Source organism: Ursus maritimus, unplaced genomic scaffold (assembly GCF_017311325.1).
Source record: "Ursus maritimus isolate PB19 unplaced genomic scaffold, ASM1731132v1 scaffold_13, whole genome shotgun sequence".
NCBI classification, from domain to species: Eukaryota; Metazoa; Chordata; class Mammalia; order Carnivora; family Ursidae; genus Ursus; species Ursus maritimus.
The window spans coordinates 47,960,306-47,981,258 of NW_024423675.1; the positions used below are offsets into that span (position 1 = coordinate 47,960,306).

General features: G+C 40.2%; 1 protein-coding gene across 1 annotated transcript in view; it reads left to right on the forward strand.

Annotated features, from left to right (window-relative positions):
* The first annotated feature begins 3,813 nt into the window (after positions 1–3,813).
* The window catches only part of ADGRG6 (adhesion G protein-coupled receptor G6), a 132,929-nt gene continuing 115,789 nt past the window's right edge, over positions 3,814–20,953 (forward strand). Inside the window, exons 1-2 of the mRNA XM_008695046.2 lie at positions 3,814–4,326; positions 11,509–11,609. Of these exons, the coding sequence (XP_008693268.2) occupies positions 4,325–4,326; positions 11,509–11,609 (103 nt within the window). The 5' untranslated portion in view covers positions 3,814–4,324. The remainder of the gene's footprint in view (positions 4,327–11,508; positions 11,610–20,953) is intronic.

Sequence of the window (20,953 nt, forward strand, 5' to 3'; positions counted from 1 at the left end):
TTTTATGTGGCTGTTTAAAAGGTCAATATTAACTTTTATTTACACAAGAGTAATAATCCAGTTCAGGAAAGATAAGGATGGATCTCACTGTTACCAGGGGTGAGATGTGTAATCCACTTTGAGTACATTGTCAAGAGGGCTGATGTTGACTCCTGTTTCCATGGGAAAGGGTGACTCACATGTGTAGTGAGGAGCCAGGCACTGAATGGTTAAAATAACCATGGCTGTGGAAACTGAATAAGGAAAAGCTGAGTAGAGAGAGATGTTAGCTGGCTTCAGATATTTGAAAGGCTTTTTGTGGAGGATAGAATGTCCTTGTTCTGAATGGAAGTTGATGGCATGAATGTTTGATTCAATCAACAGAAAGAGGAAGTTTCTCATAGTTGAGTGTTCATCAATGCTAAGGATTCAAACAGATGTTCAATATTCATTTTGTCTGGAATATTGTCAGAGGATTCCTGTGTGCAAAGGAATGTGGTCCTGGCACTTTCAGTTTTAGGATGATGCATGAGGCAGCAGAGGCAACCGATCTTACCAAATTCCAGGAAATACGCTGGGTGCTTGCTCTGTCTCGTTAGCTCATTGAAGCAGCCTAATGACCCCATGAGTTAAACATTATAAGTATTATTACAAATCAGGTTTATAGTTTACATAGTAAACTGCCAGAGTTCATAGTGCTGGTAAATTATAGGAACAAGTTTTGAACTCAGGTTGTTGCATTAAAAGATCACGTACTTTCCTGTTCATTCTCCCTTTCCCTAACATGCTTTTTGTTTTCTTTTCTTTTTTAAGATTTTATTTATTTATTTGAGAGAGAGAGAAAGAGAGCATAAGCAGGGAGGAGGGTTAGAGGGAGAGGGAGAAGTAGACTCCCCACTGAGTAAGGTGTCTGATGTAGGGCTCAATCCCTGGACCTGAGATCAGGACCTGAGCTGAAGGCAGACACTTAACTGACTGAGCCACCCTGGTGCCCTTGTAACATGCTCTTTCAAAGAAAAGAACAAATCCTCAGTTTGAGGACAGAAGTATCAAAATACATAGATTTTACTAATGTACTGATCAATGAGAGGCCCTGTCTTGAGAAATATTTTACAAGAAAACTTGTAATCATAAAGAAATAACAATATATAAATTTATGAACATTTTAGCATATAATGGCACATGTAAATATACTCTTCCTCTTTTCTAGGCATATGTACAATTGTTTCAGTTACTATGATGGTTAATTTTATATGTCCATTCGGCTGGGCCACAGCATCCAGCTATTTGGTCAAACATTATTCTGGATGTTTCTGTGAAGATATTTTTTAGATGAGGTTTACATTTAGATCAGTGGACATTGAATAAAGCACATTCTGCTCCATAAGGTAGGTGGGCCTCATCCAATCAGTGGAAGGTCTTAATAGAACAAAGACTAACCTCCTGCAATCAAGAAGGAATTCTGCCAGCAGACTACCTTTGGACTTGGACTTATAACTCTTCCCTGAGTCTCCAGCCTGCTGGCCTACCCTGCAGATTTTGAACTTGTACTTCCACAATCACATAGGCCAATTCCTTAAATCTCTCTTTATATGTACGTATACATCCTATTCATTCTGTTTCTCTAAAGAACCCTACTACACTTATTTATACTTCATTATTCACCCTTATGTTTCTTAGCTTTAAAATTCTGAGTCGAACAACTACGTATATGAGCTTGGAAGCAGCTCACTCCTCGGTCATGCCTTCAGATGAGACTGCAGCCTTAGCCAGTCTTGTGAGACGCTGGGCTAAGCTGCCCTCACATTCCTGCACCTGAGAACTGTGAAATAATAAATATTGTTGCTCTAAAGAAAATTCTATGAGTGGAACTTAAATTTTCCTATGACATCCTGGTGTCATAGAGACTGATTTGAATTGTAAGACCTGGATCCTAGCCCCTGGCCACTTCCAGCTAGTTAGTGCAGACCTCACATCTCTGGGTCTCATTTCCCGTTCTGTAATAAGAGAGTGCTGGACAGAGGAACTTCAGTTTCCCTTAAGTGCTAACTTCAATGTCTCTGTTAATTAAACTGTTTATTCATCAAAATAAACACTGATAAAAGTCACAAGAAGAACACACCCTGGATATTCAGGCCTCTGAATTTGGTGGCAGTGTCCCAGCTTCCTTTCTGCCAGTAGCTGTCTGTGCTCAACTCCTGCTCTACTTTTTTTCCACCCCAACAGTCTTCTATCACTAGCCCATCAATGTTCTATACATTTGTCGGCACTTCTCTGGGGGCCTGTGCATGTATGAGTGTGCTTGCTCATAGCTCAAGCTGGGCTGCTCCGCTCTGGGCGTGTAGTACAGCTCTATCTATCACCGGAAGAGTTGCCTCCAGCGTTTCAGGGATTAACTCTGGCAGTTCACAAGGGGAAGGGAGCTACTTTCCAAGTGTGAGTCCTTTTTTTTCTCTTCCCATCACTGAGGAGGTGTGTCCAGATCTTCTTGCCAGTCAGCTACTTTGTAGGAGTCCTGGAGGCCAGGCAGTGCACTTTCCCCAATGAGTAACTGCATTTGTATTTGCAAATCAGTTCTGCTGGATGAAATGCCATGTGAACATTTTCCCAGCCCCCTGTTAATATCCTTTCCCTTTTTTATTGATGGTGCAGATTTTTTTATTTTTTTTTTTAAATGCACCTTACCTAGTCCCATCTCTAAGTCCTAGTGAAGCAGGGGAGAGGGTTCTGGCAGGACAGTCTCAGTCCAAACTGTGGACCAAGCAGTTTGCCACTAGTCCTGCCAAGTTTTGTTTTCACTGCATTCCTCTGCACCCACTTTCAGAACACCCCCCCCCAGTCTGTTTCCACCTCATGTCACAGCCCCCACTCCCCCTTCAACCACTTCTTTCCCGAAGGGATTTGAACAACTCGAACTAAGACAGTGGTAAAGGTTTTAAGTATTAGCAATCCTTGGGGTTATTTAGAGGCATGTAATGAAGACGACACAACTCTAAGCCAAAATGATGAATATCTATGGAATTATAGGTGTCAGCAAATCAGTGGAGCTGATAGTGCGTGTATGTGTGGTGGGTGCGGTGGTGGGAATAGGTACGCTCAAACTGCCGCCTTCTCAGCCTCCTCTTAAGTCGGGTCTTCATCCTCCTCGGTGGAAAAGGGTGTGGTGGGAGACCATCCCCTTTCCCGCAGAGCCCAGGAAAGATGAGGCCATGGTACCGGAAAACTCACGGACTCCCCTTTCACTCAGGTTTTTAGAAAGAAAAAGAACAAAAGAAGAAGAAAGAAAGAAAAGAGGAGAGAGGTGAAAGGAAACAGAAGAAAAGGAAGAGAGCAGGGAAGGAAAAGGGACAGAAACGAACAAGAAAAGTAAGGCAAAGCAAGGCGGCGGCCCGGGAGCTTCGTGGAGGGGTCCCGCGCAGGGACCTGGGTGGGCTGAGAGCGCGGAATTCTAGCAGGCGGGGAGGAGATGCCCACATCGCCGCCCGCTTTCCGAGCTGCTCCTTTCTTGCGCGGAGAGTCTCCCGAATTCAGGGCTCACGGCTTTCTGGTGACCTCGGGTCTGCCCCGTCCCCTCCCCCGCTGGGAGCCGAGCCCGGCCCAGCGCCAATCACCCATCCCGAGCCGGCTGCCCGTTGGGGGAGCGCCTCTCCCGCCCCGCAGTCAGACTTCTCCCTTTCTGCCCCGGGGCAAGCGATCCTGGGTGGGGCAGCCGCGCTTTGGGGACGGCCCCCGCCGCGGAGCGTCGACACTGGGGCCGCCCCAGGGCCGCACGGGGCCCGGCCAGACGCCGCGCTCCGCCGGGGAAGCCGCACCTGAGCCCCCAGCTCGGGCCGAGGGGACGGGCGCTGGAGCAGCTGGAGCCCGCGGGGGAGTGGGGGGGGTGGGGGTAACCAGAGCCACAAAGGGGTGACCACGTGCCGCCTCCCGCGGGCGGGGGCGCGGACTTGCCGGGTCAGACCCTTCCACCCCCGCCCGGCCCAGATCACCTCGAGCACCCAGCACCAGCTCAGACGCAGACACAACCTCCTTCACCTTCTCGCCCTAACTTTTCTTAAACTTGTCTGTAAGGGGGAACCTGCCGCCGCGCCCGCCCCCTAGCCGCGACGATTCGCACTTGAACTCCGCCGCGCCGGCCTTCCACCTTGCGCCGCCCCGAGCGCGGGCGTGGAGTGGCTGCCGGGAAACCCCGATGAACTCTCCAGAAAGAGCGTGAAGGAGGGTCCGGCCGCCGCGCTTGGCTCGGGCGCCCGGGGTCTCCATTGGGGAACTCGGAGCGGCAGAGCCTGGGAAGGACTGTGGACCGTGACCGTGCGGCCCCTGGGGACCTCAGCGCAGTGATGCCAACATGTAAGTCTCACCTTTCAGCTGAGAATTCCTTCACACCTTTACCTGTATCTACCCCTCCACCCCCACATCAACGAAATGATTTTGTAAGGACTACATTGACAGAATAAACCGGTTTGTCTTCAGTTTGACCCCTGAGGCACTGAGGAGTGAGCTGGTATTGCCAGGCGGAGCTGTGACATGTGTGTGCGGCTTGCTTTTTTCCAGGGAGAGGTAAACCTCACATTTGGGCGGTGTAAAGCATAATAAAAAGGGCAGGGCTTCAAGAATGGGGAAAACGTGTTTTCGAGTCAAATTAAACAAGGAGTAACAGGCACGGCTCCTCTGTCCAGGGGCCTTGCCCTGCCAAGAAAGAGGGATCCTGGATCAACACCTGGGGGCTTGGAAGGTACTGGTATACCGAGAAAATGTTGACTTTACACATTGTCACCCTTGACTGTAGAAGTTATTCTTGGATCTTTGGGTTATTTGAATGGTTAAAAAAAAAAAAAGCGCGCAGAAAAGTTTCTTGGTTGTGTTTTGTAGATTAAAAAGTAATGAAGGAATATGTCATTTTACAAGATGGGACTTGGGAGGGGACTTGCCTTGAATTAGAAGTGGGGGACACAGGGTTATGAATGGTCAGAGAAACCGAAAAGATTTTGATTTTATGGAATTACCATCGAAGGGATGGGGTTCCTCAGAGCGACCCCGTGAAAGGGCCACCGAGCACCGCTTGGGCCTTCCAGAATGCAAAACAGAGACTGTTCTAAAAGGGGCCTATTTTTGTGGCCAATTCAGAAGTTGCTTTTTCTTGTGATATGTAATTTTCCCTCTGATGTTTTATTTAATCTTGAGCAGATACTCTGACAGACATTTTACTCCCCTCCATTAACATACAAGTGTTTCCTAGACATTGATAATCACCCTCCCTCCCCCAGCTACTGGATCCTTAAGTATTTCCATTAAAATTTCCCCTTTCAGCTTAATACCTGGGAAAAGACTTGCGCCTCAGGCCCTGTCTTTCCCTTCCCTGCCGCTTCTCCTCCTCTCCCCACCCAGCACACAGTTTTAAACAGGAAAAGAGTAGTGCCCACAAGCCTAGCCCTCTGCCCCTCTGTTCCTGGTAGTGAGCAGTATAATTAGAAAAGAACTACTTATTTTTATTAAAACTACATGTGAAGTAATTCCACACCTGTGAGTTTTAAGGTTTCCTTTATGCCAGTGGAATCAGCAAGGTATATAACCTGAAATAATTTATCTTGGAATACAGCCAACAGTCCCACATAAGACTCGTTCTCATATACTGGCGACACATTTTGAATGAATGTGAATTTGTTTTGAACTTCAGTTTTTCCTAAAAATATAGAAAGGTTTTTAACAGCAGATATTTGTCTAGCTTCCTTTCAGCTTTCCTAGGTAATTTAGATCTCATGGGAAATGAAAAAAAGTGTGAATACTAATTTTTAAAATAAAACATGTCAAACTGATCAACAGGTAATGTACAGAATTCCTCATTATGCAGTTATTTCGCCCACGTGAATTGTGCATGACTAAAACCTCTTCTGTCTTTAGAGTACAAATATGAATATTTAATCACATAAAATATAGTTTAGTACCCTGATCTGAGTTTCTTTATTGAGCTTTTTTGACTGAAAGTTTTTCCATTTCTTGCCAGATTATAACTGTTTCTTTTTCCATTTTGCTGTTTATAATTCATACAGAATGGTTTAAGATGATCTGATTCTTTTTAGATATTAGTATGTTAGAATATATGGAAAGAATACCAACCTTTCCAAAGTAAATGTTCTTACTATCTTGTTGAAGAATGTTAAAATGGGGAACACAAACCCTATTATCTTTAAAATTTTAATTTTAATGGGTTCAAGCCCGCAAACTAAGATATTTTGTGCCTACTCTTTGTGAAGAAAGAGTATTAATATGACATTCAAGTTATGAAATTACAGATTTTATGAATATATTTGGAGTTGTAGGGACTACATATTTTTCATATCCTAAGAAATTTAATAGATTTAGCAAGACTTGTGTTAAATGGTCTCAGGCTGCATGAAGCTCCTATTCGTTCCATTTATGGCTTATATAAATTACATGACATTGTGCTTCTCCAGTGTGAATGGTGAATGAGGCTATTGTCTCTTGGCTTATGGGAAATATTAGAAGCCTGTAGTTTTACTGCCTAACTGGACACGTCACTCTGATTTCTGGAAATAATGATTTGAAAGAGAATCAGTTTATACATTAAAAATAAACTGACAACCACTTCCTTAAACTTGACCATTTTTCTAAATGCCCATCTCTTACAGAGCTTACATTTCTGACGGGATGATTAAAAGTTTCTAGAGACAATTTAGACTTTAGACTAAATAGAATAAGACTTTGTTCGATGTGTGTGGCATGCTTAGGCAAAAAAAAAAAAGAGTATCTTTCCATTTCATTTCTGATTGGATGCCATTATTATATTATCTACATTGGATGGCACTTAGATGTATACTGGGTGACTGGGGTGATAACGTTTAAGGGACTTTTCAGTGGTAACTAAAAATGCCAGTAAAACTTGAGTGTGGCTACCTGAGTATCACCTTACTTCCCTTCTAAGCATTACTCAGGATGGAATTATTTGGAATGCCCTAAGGAAAATTTCAAGATTGCTGTGTTTAAAACATTTGTAGCAAATATGACAAAGGCTTAACATATTTCGTATAGCATTGGTAAAAAGAAGTCACAAATCAGTAAGAAATATATTTCTAATAGAAAACTACAAAAACGACTTGAGCATGGCAACCGAAATAAAGGAAATCCAAATGAGACACTACTTCTAGCAGACTGGTGATGATGAAACAATCATAGTGATGGGAGTATCATGACATAAACATTGATACACTTCAGTGTCAATGTGGATGGGTGTGTTGAAATTTATTTAGAAATAATTTTAAACCTACAGAAAAGTTGCAAGAATAATACAAAGAACACCTGTTGTTTCTTTATGCAGAATCACTTAATGTAGATGTTTACCCCATTTGTTTTTTTTCCCTCCTTCTTCCCTCCACCCACTACTCTCCGTACAGGCATACACACAGTATTTTTCGTGAATCATCTGAATGTAAGTTGTATACATCAGGCCTTCAGGCTTAATTTTTTTAATTGAAAATTTTATTGAGATGTTTGTAGATTTACATGCAGTTGGAAGAAATAGTAGAGAGGCAATGCACCCTTTAAGCAGTTTCTACCAGTGGTAACATTTTGCAAACCGGTAGTACAGTACCACAACCAGGATACTGATACTCTTTTTCAGATGTGTTTCTCAGGGTTGCCTTTTAATTTCACCTGGGGTACAAGTCATGGTACAGTGGATGTTTCTGATCAAATAAGGGTCAAGATTTGTGCAAATTTGAAGAACAAATCCTTCTACCTATTTGAAGTGAGGGTGAACGCAACTTAATAAAAGAACTTGAATTGAGTAATTAAGATACTCTCTGTGCTACTCCTCGTGCCCTTTTGGCAAGAATAGGGTTGGGAGATGAGGAATGAATGCAATTCTGACCACTGCGGGTAATAGAATTAGTGCCATGTCAATTTCTCCACTGATTTCAAAGTGTCTTCACTAATTTCTTTTTATATTTGACTTTTAAAGAACCCAGCAGGAGTAGAGAAGTGCAAAACAGGTTTTCTAGATAACAGATTATTTCAGTGATGTGTTGGATTAAATCACGTTTAAAAGGCCGTCCTTCTGACGTGAAAACAATTCCTACAGAAGGGTTAAGTTCTAGAGTTCCTGAAATAAGACTCAAGCATGTTGTATTTTGTAGCCTATGCCATTTGAAAAGGGGAGCAAGTTTGCAGTTAGAGGTAGGTGACCTGGAAGCCAGCGGGCATTTTAGCTCTGCCACACTGGTTACGTGATCTTGGGCAAGTAGTTTGGCTTTATAATGCTGTTGCCTGTGCAGTGATTGGTTTTGTGGCATAACTTTTAGATTCTGTTCAGGCAATAGAAGTCTACGTATGACTCTCTTTTACTTAAAAAAAGAAATTGTTCTCGCTTTCTTCGGAACTTTGAGGCTACAGCATAAGTGATACAAGATTGCATTATGTTTTTTATGGTTCCCATTTAGAACCTTAGTAACCCTGTTCAGGGTTTTCCGTTCTTGTGAGAAAGTTGTTTGAAACTCAGGGATGTGTCTTTGCTAAGTGATCCCCTGAGAAGACACACAGTGCTTTCCTTCCTCTGTTCTATTCTTAATTTATTTGTTTCTGTTCTTCAGTAAACAGTCAACTGGATGAAAGTTGACTCGTCATGGGGTTTAAGTTTGGTTCCAAGTGCTTGCCCTGTCCTGGGTTCCTTTTCACTCCGAAGTGATGGAGTCTTGAGACCCAGAGTGCATGACGCGCTGGGTCATCAGTTGCAGCTCTTGTCTGAGAGGATCGTAGGCAGCTTTTGTAAAACAGCTTCAGGATTGAGTGTGGAATCCCTAGCTGTCGGAACCTGTTGTCGAAAAGGAAAGTTGCGTGATGAAAAGAAATAGAACCGAATGGTGCCAAGCTAACAAACATGATTCCTTGAGGATTGTTGAGAGAGCACATAAATCTAAGAGGAGCCCATTATTCACATATTGATAAAGGCAAATTGTCATGTGCCACAAAGATTAAGAAGCTGGGAGTTCTCTTGGGCTGACACTCCTGACTGTTACTGGTACAGCAGGCAGCTAGTTTTGATGGCTCTGCCCCCTTTATTTCGCTGGGCCTCAGTTTCCACCTCTGTGAAATGAGGTTAGACTTCGTCTTTGGTCTTTCCAGCTCTAAACTTCTTTGAATATATGATTATATTATAATTAAGTTTTTTTTTAGAAGCATACTCATTCATCCATGGCATGAATGGGAGATATCTCATTCATCCAACATCAGTGGGAAATGAACCCATTCTTCCAAATGAGTGAACTTTCCATGTAGCAGAAGTCTATCGTCTACCCTTTTTCTCCCCCCCAAAGATTTTATTTATTTGAGAGGGAGCGAGAGAGCACAAGCAGGGTGAAGGGCAGAGGGAGAGGGAAAAGCAAGCTCCCTGCTGAGCAGGGAGCCTGACACAGGGCTCCATCCCAGGACACTGGGATCATGACCTGAGCTGAAGGCAGACGCTTAACCAGCTGAACCACCCAGGCGCCCCTATCGTCTACCCTTTTTAAAGCCCTTACTAAGTGCCGTGCAGTATTATCTCTATCTTTTTGATGGATGATATCCTATTTACAGAAGAGGAAATAGTCCAGAGTTTTAAGTACTTGTCTCTAAAGTCACACAATAAATAGAGGCACCAGGTTGTAATTCTGCTATTCCAGAGTTCACACCTGTTATTATTATATTACTATGATGATGTACTATGGTATATTGCTTCTTATAAGTAGTAACATTGCTTTAAATTTTAACTATTTTGGATGGATATATTTTAAAACACACCCTCCATACAGAAAAATACTCTTCATATCTTAAGCTTTGCCTGGTTTAGAATTTCCATTAGGAGCTGTGTGATCCTAGAACTTCTAGTTGGGTGAATATAAAAACATGGCATGAATATCAGACAGTACTCAAAATTTCTGTATTCCTGGCAGACATGAATAATCCATTCCATTTCTGTTCCCAGGTGATCCAGAAGTAGTCACAAAGTCAGTTGATGGTGTTGGTTTATGACATCCTATTGTCCGTTCTTGTTTGAGCCTTTTCTTTTGATTTTACTGTGGACAGAATAACCATATTTTTATTAGAATGCCCGGGATGGTAGCAGCAATAATAATAGCTAATATTTGCTGAGCACTTGCTGAGTGTCAGGCACTGTTCTTAAAAGACATGATCCGATTGAATCATGCAGCAACTCTGTGGTTTAGGTTCTACTACCCCTTCTATTTTACAGGTGAAAAATAGGTGCGGGGTGGTCAAGTAAATTTCCCAAGGGTTGCGTAGTGTACAAGTAGCAAGCCCTGGTCTGTCTGACTCTAGAGCTCGTTCTCTCTGCTGCTTAGGTGGTCTCTAACAGTAAAGGATGGACTGGAAATGAAGGCTTGAGACAGGCACAGGAATCATTTTGTGTTTATTTTTGCTGACTTGAGTATTCCCTTTTCTACTTTTCTGGTTTTGTGTTTAGTATTATCTATTTTATTCCAAATCAGCAACCTTCAGGTTAAGGAGGTATTACTGTGATCCTACAGTGTCTTATTAGTTGTTTCTCTTTCTAGAAATAAAAAGACTCTCAATTATCTCCTGGAATCATGGCAGCTGCCTTTGGAGATTGTAAGATCTGGAGATTTCTAACTGCTGCTTAACCATCTTCCTGCCTGATGGCTCTCCTGCTCACCGATCCATTTATGGCCCTTACGGTGACTGACATTTATGCTTGCTGCCCCATTCACAGGCTCGCCTCTTGTGATGGGATTGAGTCAATGCAAGGGATCATGCCACTGTTTGAAGCCATGAGAATATGGATGTTCCTGTCTAAATTACTATTAGGTACAACTTTGAGTTTAAAGATGAGACCATTGTATGGACAAATACTTGAGAGTTTTCAAAGCACCAGCCCTCTATCTAATATCATTTACGAGTTCTATAATACATTGATAGCTATTGTTATATATAAAGAAGTTATATAAGGAACAACCGTTCTTTTTGGATGTTAGTGCTTCATTGCTTTATTTTAGGGGAAAGAAGACAATTGGACAATTTATTTTTATTTTAAATGTTTCCATTTGTAAAGCAGCAGATGTTAAAAAGTGAAAACATTTGCTTAAAGTCTAAATTTTTGGAAGATTATAGGAGAGGTTGATATAAAATCCTCCTTCCACCCAGATGGGTATGTGACTGCTGATGCTGAAGGTTGAAGCTGAAAATTGTTTTATTTTTTAATAAAGGAACTTGAATTATCTGACTATTTTCCCATCTTCATTGGGAAATCAGCTATTATGTATATTCTCTGATGAGGAAGGTGCCACCAAGTGGCAAATGACATGATGGATTTTTTTTTCTTTTGCTTAATTAGCTTAAAAGAGGTGATTTCGTTTATCATCTTCAAAGTTCTTTCTTTATTTGGAAGCAAGATTGGAAACCATTTCTATTTTCCAATCTCTGCTGAAAACCTACACGTTGACTATGATTGTCCTAATGCTTTCCTGAATACAGTGTCCTGATGGTTACTTTCTTCCATTGCAGGGTGTTTCACTCAGATCAAATGTGGAACTGTCATTGGAAGTGGAAGCCAAGTTCTCTTTTGTTCTTATTTGCTTTGTGTATTGTGTATGTTCCTCTTTCAGGTAAGTAAGAATCTTTCTCTTTCAAACCCTGAATTTAATAGTGATCACGTTGCCTTCAGTATAACTGTGCTGTGGGTTTAAGTCAACTTTATTACTTGTCTTTTTCTTGTATTGTTACTGTCCTTACAGGCTTTTACTGTCCATGGCCTCTCTGACTTCTGTGTGAATATTTTTACTTTGATCATTGTTCTGTTTTCTAATGAGTGTATTTCTTTAATCTTTGCTGCATTTCTATTAGTTTAATTTATTTATCTAGCCCATACTGAATGATGAGATAGCTACTTGTCTTACATTAAAAATGTGCTAGCTCTTTCTTCAACTATTGAATAAATATAAAGTACTCAATTCTTTCTCTTTTTAAGTTTTCATATAGTTATTTATGGAAAGTAAAGTATAGACTTTACTTTGCGTTTATCCTGATTTTCTTACTATGTTGCAGTATGAAACAGGAGTTTGAAATTGTTTTTAGACCATGAAGTTTATTTAGTTGGCTTAAAATGATACAAAAAATTTAATTTTAATTACAGCATTTTTGGATTAAAAATATAAAATCTTTGTAATTACATTTTTTTCTGAACTTCGAAACAAGATCCTTTTAGCCCTTGTTGCAAGCTAACTCTTCTATAAACAGTTAATTATATGAATGAGCCAATCAACCTGAGGAATGTGAGTGATATTTAAAAGCAAATTGTTTCTCCATTATCTGATTTTGTGCCTGAGCAAACTGCATTTCTCTTAAGTCCATTTTGTTTTACCCTTTTTTTTTTTTAAATTGCCATATTCCTTCAGCCTTTTTTTTTTTTAAAGATTTATTTATTCGATAGAGATAGAGACAGCCAGTGCGAGAGGGAACACAAGCAGGGGAAGTGGGAGAGGAAGAAGCAGGCTCCCAGCGGAGGAGCCTGATGTGGGGCTCGATCCCATAACGCCGGGATCATGCCCTGAGCCGAAGGCAGACGCTTAACCCCTGTGCCACCCAGGCGCCCCTCCTTCAGTTTTTAGAATAAAATCGTTACTCATGTAGTCTTATGTATTTATTACTTGGGGTTTAATCAAGATTTTATACATTCCATATTTATAACATACCTGTGTGTTAAAAATAATACATTTAATGAATCATGAAAATAGATTATCTGCTAAAATTGTTCACTCATGGACTAAGAAATTCAACTTGTATTTAATATATAAATCTGATTTTCCAAGCCAGCAAGTATTTTAAGAGTTTCAGCTATTAACTTGGAAAATTCCTGGCGCTTGCTTAATGGCTTCAAAACAAAACTGATCTTTGAAGTTTTTTGTGTATTTGGTTCAATTTCATGATAAAGCCACTCTTACTTTCATTGCCAAAAGAGGAAAGAAACTTGTTAAGAGAACTGAAAATTCAATATACATTGGATTTACTTGGTATTGGACTTTTTCTTAACTTTGAAAAGTGACCCTCCAAGAGCCAATTACATGATGTAAAATAAATTAATGAGATTAAAATTGGTCGAGGTCTACTTACTTTCATTTTTGTTAGGTCATGGCGATTGTCATTTTTTAGGCCTTTTTCAGACCTTAAATTAAGACTTTTTATTTTTGATGTTAATATTTTAATTGACATATCCACGTTCATTATTTTAATCCTTGAATCAATGAAATGAAACACATGTTCTCAGATTAATTGAAGGAGTCAGCTGGCTAGGAGTAGGGTGGGGCCAGGGAAGCACCTGGGTTGCAGAATTTAAGGAGGGGACTCATTCTCAAGGTCATGGGAATCAAAGTCTGTAAGTTTGTTTTTAAGTTACTGTCTCACCTAAGAAATCTTTTTTAAAAATTCCTTTCATTACCCAACACTTTATGTGCATCGTGTAAGGCTTTGTGACAGATAGTCATCTGTGTTTACCCATGAACCCAGAACGCTTTGTGTCTATATATCTGTAATCATGACTCACTCAGTAGGCCGCCACGTCACCTGTGAGTATCTAAACTCACAAAAAATGCGTTAGGGACTATTATTGGTATTTTGATATACAATTTTTGCCTTACAACTCAGTATAAGATTCCCTAAAATAATGCATATCAAAACTGTAGACATACCTAATGTTCAAAGTCCTATCTTTACATCATAGTGTAATTTTGATTAACTGTATTTTTGAAGAACATTTGGTGCTTGACTGTGATGTTGCATCTCAGCGTATGCACTCTCTGATGTTTTCACTTCTCTGGGTGACCCCTACCTACCTGATCTTATGGAGTCCAGTTGCTTTCAACGGCATCTTGATGCCAATGTCTCCTAAATCTGTATTGTCGGCCCTGGCCCCTTGCTTGACTCTAGAGTCACCTCTAGGGTTGCTTATCCTCACCCATACTTGGATATATAATGGGCCTCAAACCTCACAGGTGCGAACAAGACTCTTGATTCCTACCTCCTCAGATCAACTTCACTTTCTGTCTGTACAGTCCATCCTACTATATCCTGCTGTTCTCTCCCACCTTACTATTTTATAGGTATGTTGGCCCATCTGTTTCTTGATCATGCCTCACTTGTCCCCTCTTCTTCCTAAACTGCACACACCTGGTTCTTTCTTGACACTATAATCTTAATTATTACCACCTCAGATAAGCCTTCTTGTCCTCTAATTCAAAGGTGCCCCTTTGCCACCCTCTTTCCATGTTACCCTTTAGTGATAATCTCTATAGATTTTGGTTGCTCCCTTGGTTGTTAACGTTTTGGTGATTTGGCTGTGATGGTTGAATAGAGCGTTGTCAAAACCTCTTTTGATTGTTAAGATTGAACTTAAGTGAGATGATGATTAAAAATTATGATCCTGTGGTTTGATTTGGATAATATCCTTCATTTAATTCATGTAATAGAATTGCAAGGTTAAGTCTTCTAGTAGGTAAGTTAACAACTGTAGTTTCATGGGGCATTTACAAGCAAATAGTATGAAGGTTTGTGCCCTTTGAGATTTAAAAAAGGAATGTAGAAAAAGAGCTCCTTGTCTCTTGAAAAGTGCTGAATATAACTTTTAATAGGAACTATAACAAAACAACAGCTGAATATTTAAACTAGTCCCCCAGAGGTGTAAATTAAAACAATAAAACATGACTTTTTAAAATACACTGGCTTGACAGTATTTAGAAACATTGATAATATCCATATCCAGTATTCTCAAAGTTGTTGGGGAAAGGGCACATACTGTTGGCTCTGTCTCTTGGGAGAGTAAGTAGGCAACATTTTTAAAAAATTAAAAATTTGTATTTTTTTTGATGTATCACTCCCACATGTAGGTATCTATTCTGCAGAAATAAATAATATATAGAGAAATATGTACTGGTATGTTAACTCTAACACCATAGTAGCAAACATTCAGCAAAGACTTCAACTTTTCTTCAGCGGGAGAATGGCTATATAAATTATTTTACATTAATACTATGAAATACGATGCAGTCATTCAAAACAATGTGGTCAAACTGTGTATATTGGCTTTGAAAGATGTCAGTGATGATCATGTTAAGTTAAAAAAGCAAACTGCCGAACAATATCAGATCTGTAATAGGTTGTGTTACAAAACTGGAACGTGTTATGTTTATATGTGTTTGTTAAAGATTATATAAAAATCATAGTAAAACATGGAATGGTACACATCAGACTTTAAAATGGGTCATCCTCAAGAGCATAGGTTGGAACAAGAAGGGGGAAGGCAATAGAACTTTATATGGCTCTGAATTATTTGCCTTGTTGCAATGAACATATATTACTTTAGTAATTTGGAAAAACAAAAGAAAACCTGATCTTTTTTTTTTTTTTTCTTTTAAAGCCACGTTAAAAAAATGGCCAGGGAGACTGTTGAAGTACATGAATGTTCAAATTTTCTGTTAGACATGCAACCGTTACTCTGGCTTTTGCTTTACTTGATAGGAATCTCTAAAAGGTGTTTCAAAAAATAATCTCCTTTTATGTAGCATGACACTCCATGACTCTGCAGATGAATGATGGTATCTCAAGCAGACTGAAGGTTACCACTTCAAGTAGAAGGGGAAACAAACAGCCAAGAGCCAATGAATTCCTAAGCAACCCAGAGCCTGTTTCCATACAGATAGCCTTAGTCATGAGCACTGAGGGAGGAGCCTCCCTTCTCTCCTGAAAAATAGATGATGTCAGCAGATTATTTCAAAGCTCAGTGTTGTTCTGATATCTGTGATACATCAATAGCTAAAAGGGGAAATGTTTTTGAAAGTACAGTCTGGCCCGAATGATCTACTTTTCTAGCCCAGAGCACAGCACAGCTCTAGAAGGCAGGTAGATAATTGGGCAGAAGCAATCCTGTACTTTCTGTTTTGTTATGTGCTAATTTTTTTCATGATCAAAGAATGGGCAATTATTCTATACCATCAGTTACATTGCAATCTATATTTATGTGTTAGACATATCACCTTATGCATATTTTTATATTTGATCGAGAAGACTTTCAAATGCATAGAAAAACGACCTTTTTACAAGCTTTTTTGGGGGCCATTTTAGTATTAATGTGTCTGAAAGGTAAAAAAATCAAGGCTCTAATTGTGCCAACTATTCTTTTTTTAAATTCCAGTATAGTTAACGTACAGGGTTATATTAGTTTCAAGTGTACGATATAGTGATTCAGGAATTTATACGTCACCCAGTGCTCATCAGGACAAGTACACTCCTTAATCCCCATCCTCCATTTCACCCATCCCCGACCCACCTCCCCTCTGTGGCCATCAGTTTGTTCTCAGTAGTTAAGAGTCTTTTCCTTGGCTTTTCTCTCTCTCTCTCTTTTTTCCTTGCTTGTTTGTTTTGTTTCCTAAATTCCACATATGAGTGAAGTCATATGGTGTTTGTCTTTTCCTGACTTATTTCACTTAGCATTATAGTCTCTAGCTCCATCCATGTTGTTACAAATGGCAAGATTTTATTCCTTTTTATGGCTGCATAATATTCCATTGTATGTATATACATACCACATCTTATGATATGCACTCCATATATCATACCATACCATATCATATGTATACATACCACATCATCTTTATCCATTCATCTATCAGTGGACACTTGGTCTGCTCCTAAAATTTGGCTATTATAAATAATGCTGCTATAAATCACTCACCATTAGGGAAATGCAAATCAAAACTACAACGAGATATCACCTAACACCTGTCAGAATGGCTAAAATCAAAGACACAAGAAACAATAAGTGTTGGCAAGGATGTGGAGAAAAAGGAACTATCACACACTGTTGGTGGGAATGCAAGCTGGTGTAGCCACCATGGAAAACAGTATGGAGGTTCCTCAAAAAGTTGAAAATAGAACTACCCTATAATCCAGCAGACTCTTCTTATCAAGTGAAAAAATACCCAGAATAATGATCAAGCAAGTAACATAAAATTACATAGTAATAAAGTTTGTTTTTCCGTTAAGATAAAAATGTTGCAAATTACTGTCTGTAGCCATCAGCTAAAAGGCTCTTTTCTTATTCTACACTTGAGATTAGGGGAGTCAATGTGGTTGAATAAACAGACCCCAGAAATTTGTACACAAAAATTTCCTTGAAGCATCTTCCCAGATAATTTCCTTTGTGTACCTTTGAGATGATCTGAATTTGATGTAGGTAACTATGAAATCCTACGTTGGGGTCATTAATGTCAATCGCATAAACGTGGAAAGAGGCTGACTTGTCACCACAGTGACAATTTCAAGTGACTGAGCAGTGTGATGGGGGCACTGATGAAGCTGCCCCCACGCAGACGGCATTAGGAAGAGGGGCTTGTCAGCAGAACCTTGCTCTTCCCTGGTCAGGTGACACTGTCTCCAGGCACCGTTGTCATCCTTTAGAGAGAATCCATAAACAGGAGCAGCAGCAGGCGGATCTGCTTGGTGATGGTTCTGGAGCGGTCCGAGGAATGTTTGGGGCCATCTCTGTCTCTGCTGTGCTGGGAGAAGCCTTGGGGGGGGGGCTGCCACTGTAGACTCACGCCCTTTGTCAAAAACAACATGGTTGCTTTTGTGTAGCAATTCTTTTCTTTCTTTTTTCTTTTTTTTTAAGTAAAAATCCTGCTGAATAAAAAACAAAATTAGAGAAATGGCACATTTACTTTGGAGCAATGTCAGTCGGAGTAAGATAGTGGCCTTTAGATATTTGAAGAGTGGTCATTTGGAAGTGATAACAGACTTATTCTGAATTATCTCAGAGCAGAGATAAGACGATCGGGTTGGTGCTCTTAAGTACCAGATGACTCTCCTAGTAATTGGTTGCCAAGAAATAAAACCAGCTGTCCTTTAAATTCCTCATCGCTGGAAATCAGGACCTGAAGAAAGAATCTTGATGTTGAAGAAGAATTTGTACTAAAGACCTTGAAGTTCTTCTCAGTCTACAACTTAGAGAGAAAAAGAGTGTGTGTGTTCTACAGTCTAGTTTTTTGAGGTACACTTAGTTTTAATTGTTTTACTTCAAAAGTTTCTTCTGTGTGCATTTCCTTTCATTCAGTGTGGCAGGTAATTTTTATATTGAACTGGAGATTGGGCAGGTAACTTTGTTTGCCATTAGAGACCTGTGAGAACTTGAGACTTTGGCAGATACAACATTTTCCTCCACTTTCAAATGAATAATTCTTTAAGGAGTTTTCATTTTATTTTCAGCAAGTAGAATATGTGCTTTTTGGCACCAATCTTACTATGACTGCAATATCATAGGATTCCGTAAGTAAAGAATGTGGAAAAGAACAAAATGGAAATGAACCAGAGAGAGAGAGAGAGAAACTTATTCCAGATTTAAAAAGCAAATATATTTTGCAGGGCGTGGCAGCAGAGAGAAAGATGGAGGTTAGATGAGAAAATATATTCATCCCACAATCAGCGTGAAGTCACAATATTATAAACATCCTTTCCCTTCCACTGCACTGAGGCAGTAAAACACCTGAAAGAAAACGTCTTTTGCCAGCACACGGCTGGAGGCTCTCACCAGTTCAGCTAAACCTTTCTAACTATTACACACACACACACACACACACACACACACACAAAACTCTCAAAGAGGCATAACGTAGTCTTGGTTTATAGTCATTCCTGATTCAGCTTCATCTTAAACTTGTGATTGAGAAAGAATGAGAAAGGATACACTATTTAAAAAAAAAATTACAACATGTTCTTCAGTACACCAACTCTTAGGAATCAAACAAAGATGTCTCTCTCTGACGTAATCTGTTTCACCCCTGGTGCTACTGGTTTAGATAAAGAAAAGCAAGAAAGTGTTCGCGCTAGAGCTCAGGTGATGGATTGTTGTCAACTCAATGAAAAACCAGATTGTTTTTCTTCTCTTTAATTATGAAATTACACTAATCACTATTATTCGCCGTGGCAAAGCAACAGGAATGAGCTACTGCTCATGCTTTTTGCAAATCTCTGAACAAAAGGATCTTCTTTGGAAGATTTCCTTCCCCGGTCAAAACTTTAAAGAGCATTGTCAACGTGAAATTATAGAGCTGAAAAAAAGAAAATCGTGTGAATGGGAATATTAATCACTGCTTTTAAACACGTCCACAGTTCTTTTCTTTCTTTATTTTATTTTTGTTGCTTTAAATATGTATAGTTAATGCTGGCCCCTATTGAGTGTAAGTAACAGTTCTGCTGGACTACTGGCTTTATTGAACACAGTTCTAAGGCACAGGATGAGAGTTTTCTGGTCCTAGTGATTTCAGTGGCGTCAGTCATGGTGCTATGGGGGGAAAAAGCAAGACTTTTAAAGATATTTTGCCTGGGTTTGGGGTGTTTGAGAAAGCATGAGCAGTGAGTGTGCACACTAGGGCGCTGTGGAATGTGGCCTCCACCGCTTCCTGAAGACTCTTATCAGATTATGTGCGCCAGTTGTCTCCTGGTGGGCTCATCCCAGGTCAATATTAGCTTTGCACTTGGGCTGCGACTCTCACTCTCCTTAGAATGGTAACCTGAAAATCTGTTACTTGTAGGAAGCTCATGACCACAGCATTTCTATTCCAGTGCTGATGAAATGCTAATATTTCAATAAACAATGATAAGGTTTGTGGTTTTTCTCTTGGAGCCTTTGCTCATTTGATATAGGACTTTTTCCTCCCAGTTAAGCAGCTTAGACACTTTTGCTGGGGTTCGGTGAGGACTCTCACGACTTACCAGCTGACTTGATTCCGTGTCTCTCGCACATATGTTAGAGAGGGCTGCCCCTTTTAGTAACTACTCCCGAAGAAAGTCCTCTCTGAATTTTCAAACATTTCTTGTGTTGAAGGGGGTGTCTGTTTATAAATATGAGGCTATGATCGTGTGGTCCCAGAAGAGGTTTTCAGTAAACGTGTAATGAATGAATCAAACTGCTTTTTCAAGCCGCCCTTCTGGGCCTTTGATTTTTCCTTAGCAGGGTGAGTCTAGCTGATTTAAGAGTTAGGCCTTCTTCATCAGAGCCTTGCCCCTCCCCCTCATATTATTAAAGCATGTTAGACACTTGCGAGAACATTATGGTATTTAAATACCATACAAAGAACATAGAGTTAATATTGCTTCTTTTAGATGCATTTAAAAGCTGAGGGTTATGTCGTAATAATATCATAATAATATTTGAGCGTTGTGTGCGTATGTGTATCAGATATATGTTAGAGCAAAATCACGTGGTCCTTAATGTCAAGGTGTTTTTTAAAATGTTGATGAGGAGGCTGACATGAGACAAATAGGGAGCTCTGTAATACGTGGTCTAATAGAATTGCACAGGTGATATCAAAGGATAGCGGAGGACAGTTCAGATAAGTTTTCATGGAAGAAATAATGTTAAAACTGTGTCTTCGGGGCACCTGGTTGGCTCAGTCTGTTAAGTGTCTGCCTTCAGCTTGGGTCATGATCCCAGGGTCCTGGAATTGAGCCAGGAGTTGGGGCTCCCTGCTCAGCAGAGAGTCTGCTTCTCCCTCTCCCTCTGCTGCTCCCCTCTACTTATGCTCTCTCTCTGTCAGATAAATAAATCTTTAAAAAAACCCCAAAAAAACCTATGTCTTCTACCAGGGGTGATTAAACAAAATATTTACAAAATGGTATGGCTTCCTCACTGACCATTTGAAGAGATTTCCCTGCTATCAGATTGCATGGATCACTGTAAAAACTGAGGCTGTCATGAGAGTGGTTTCTACCCACGGAGCATCCCTTCTGTTGGGAACAGAAAGCAGGAAAATGGAAAGTGGATTTGACAATAGAGAAGGGCAGTGTTGGGGGAGAAAGGGCCAAAGGCAAACCCACGGATGCCTTGAAAATGACTGTGGAGGGATAAATACTTCTTGTTACTAGAATAAAGGGTCTCTGCAGAAGAGAGTAAGGAATGAAGTTA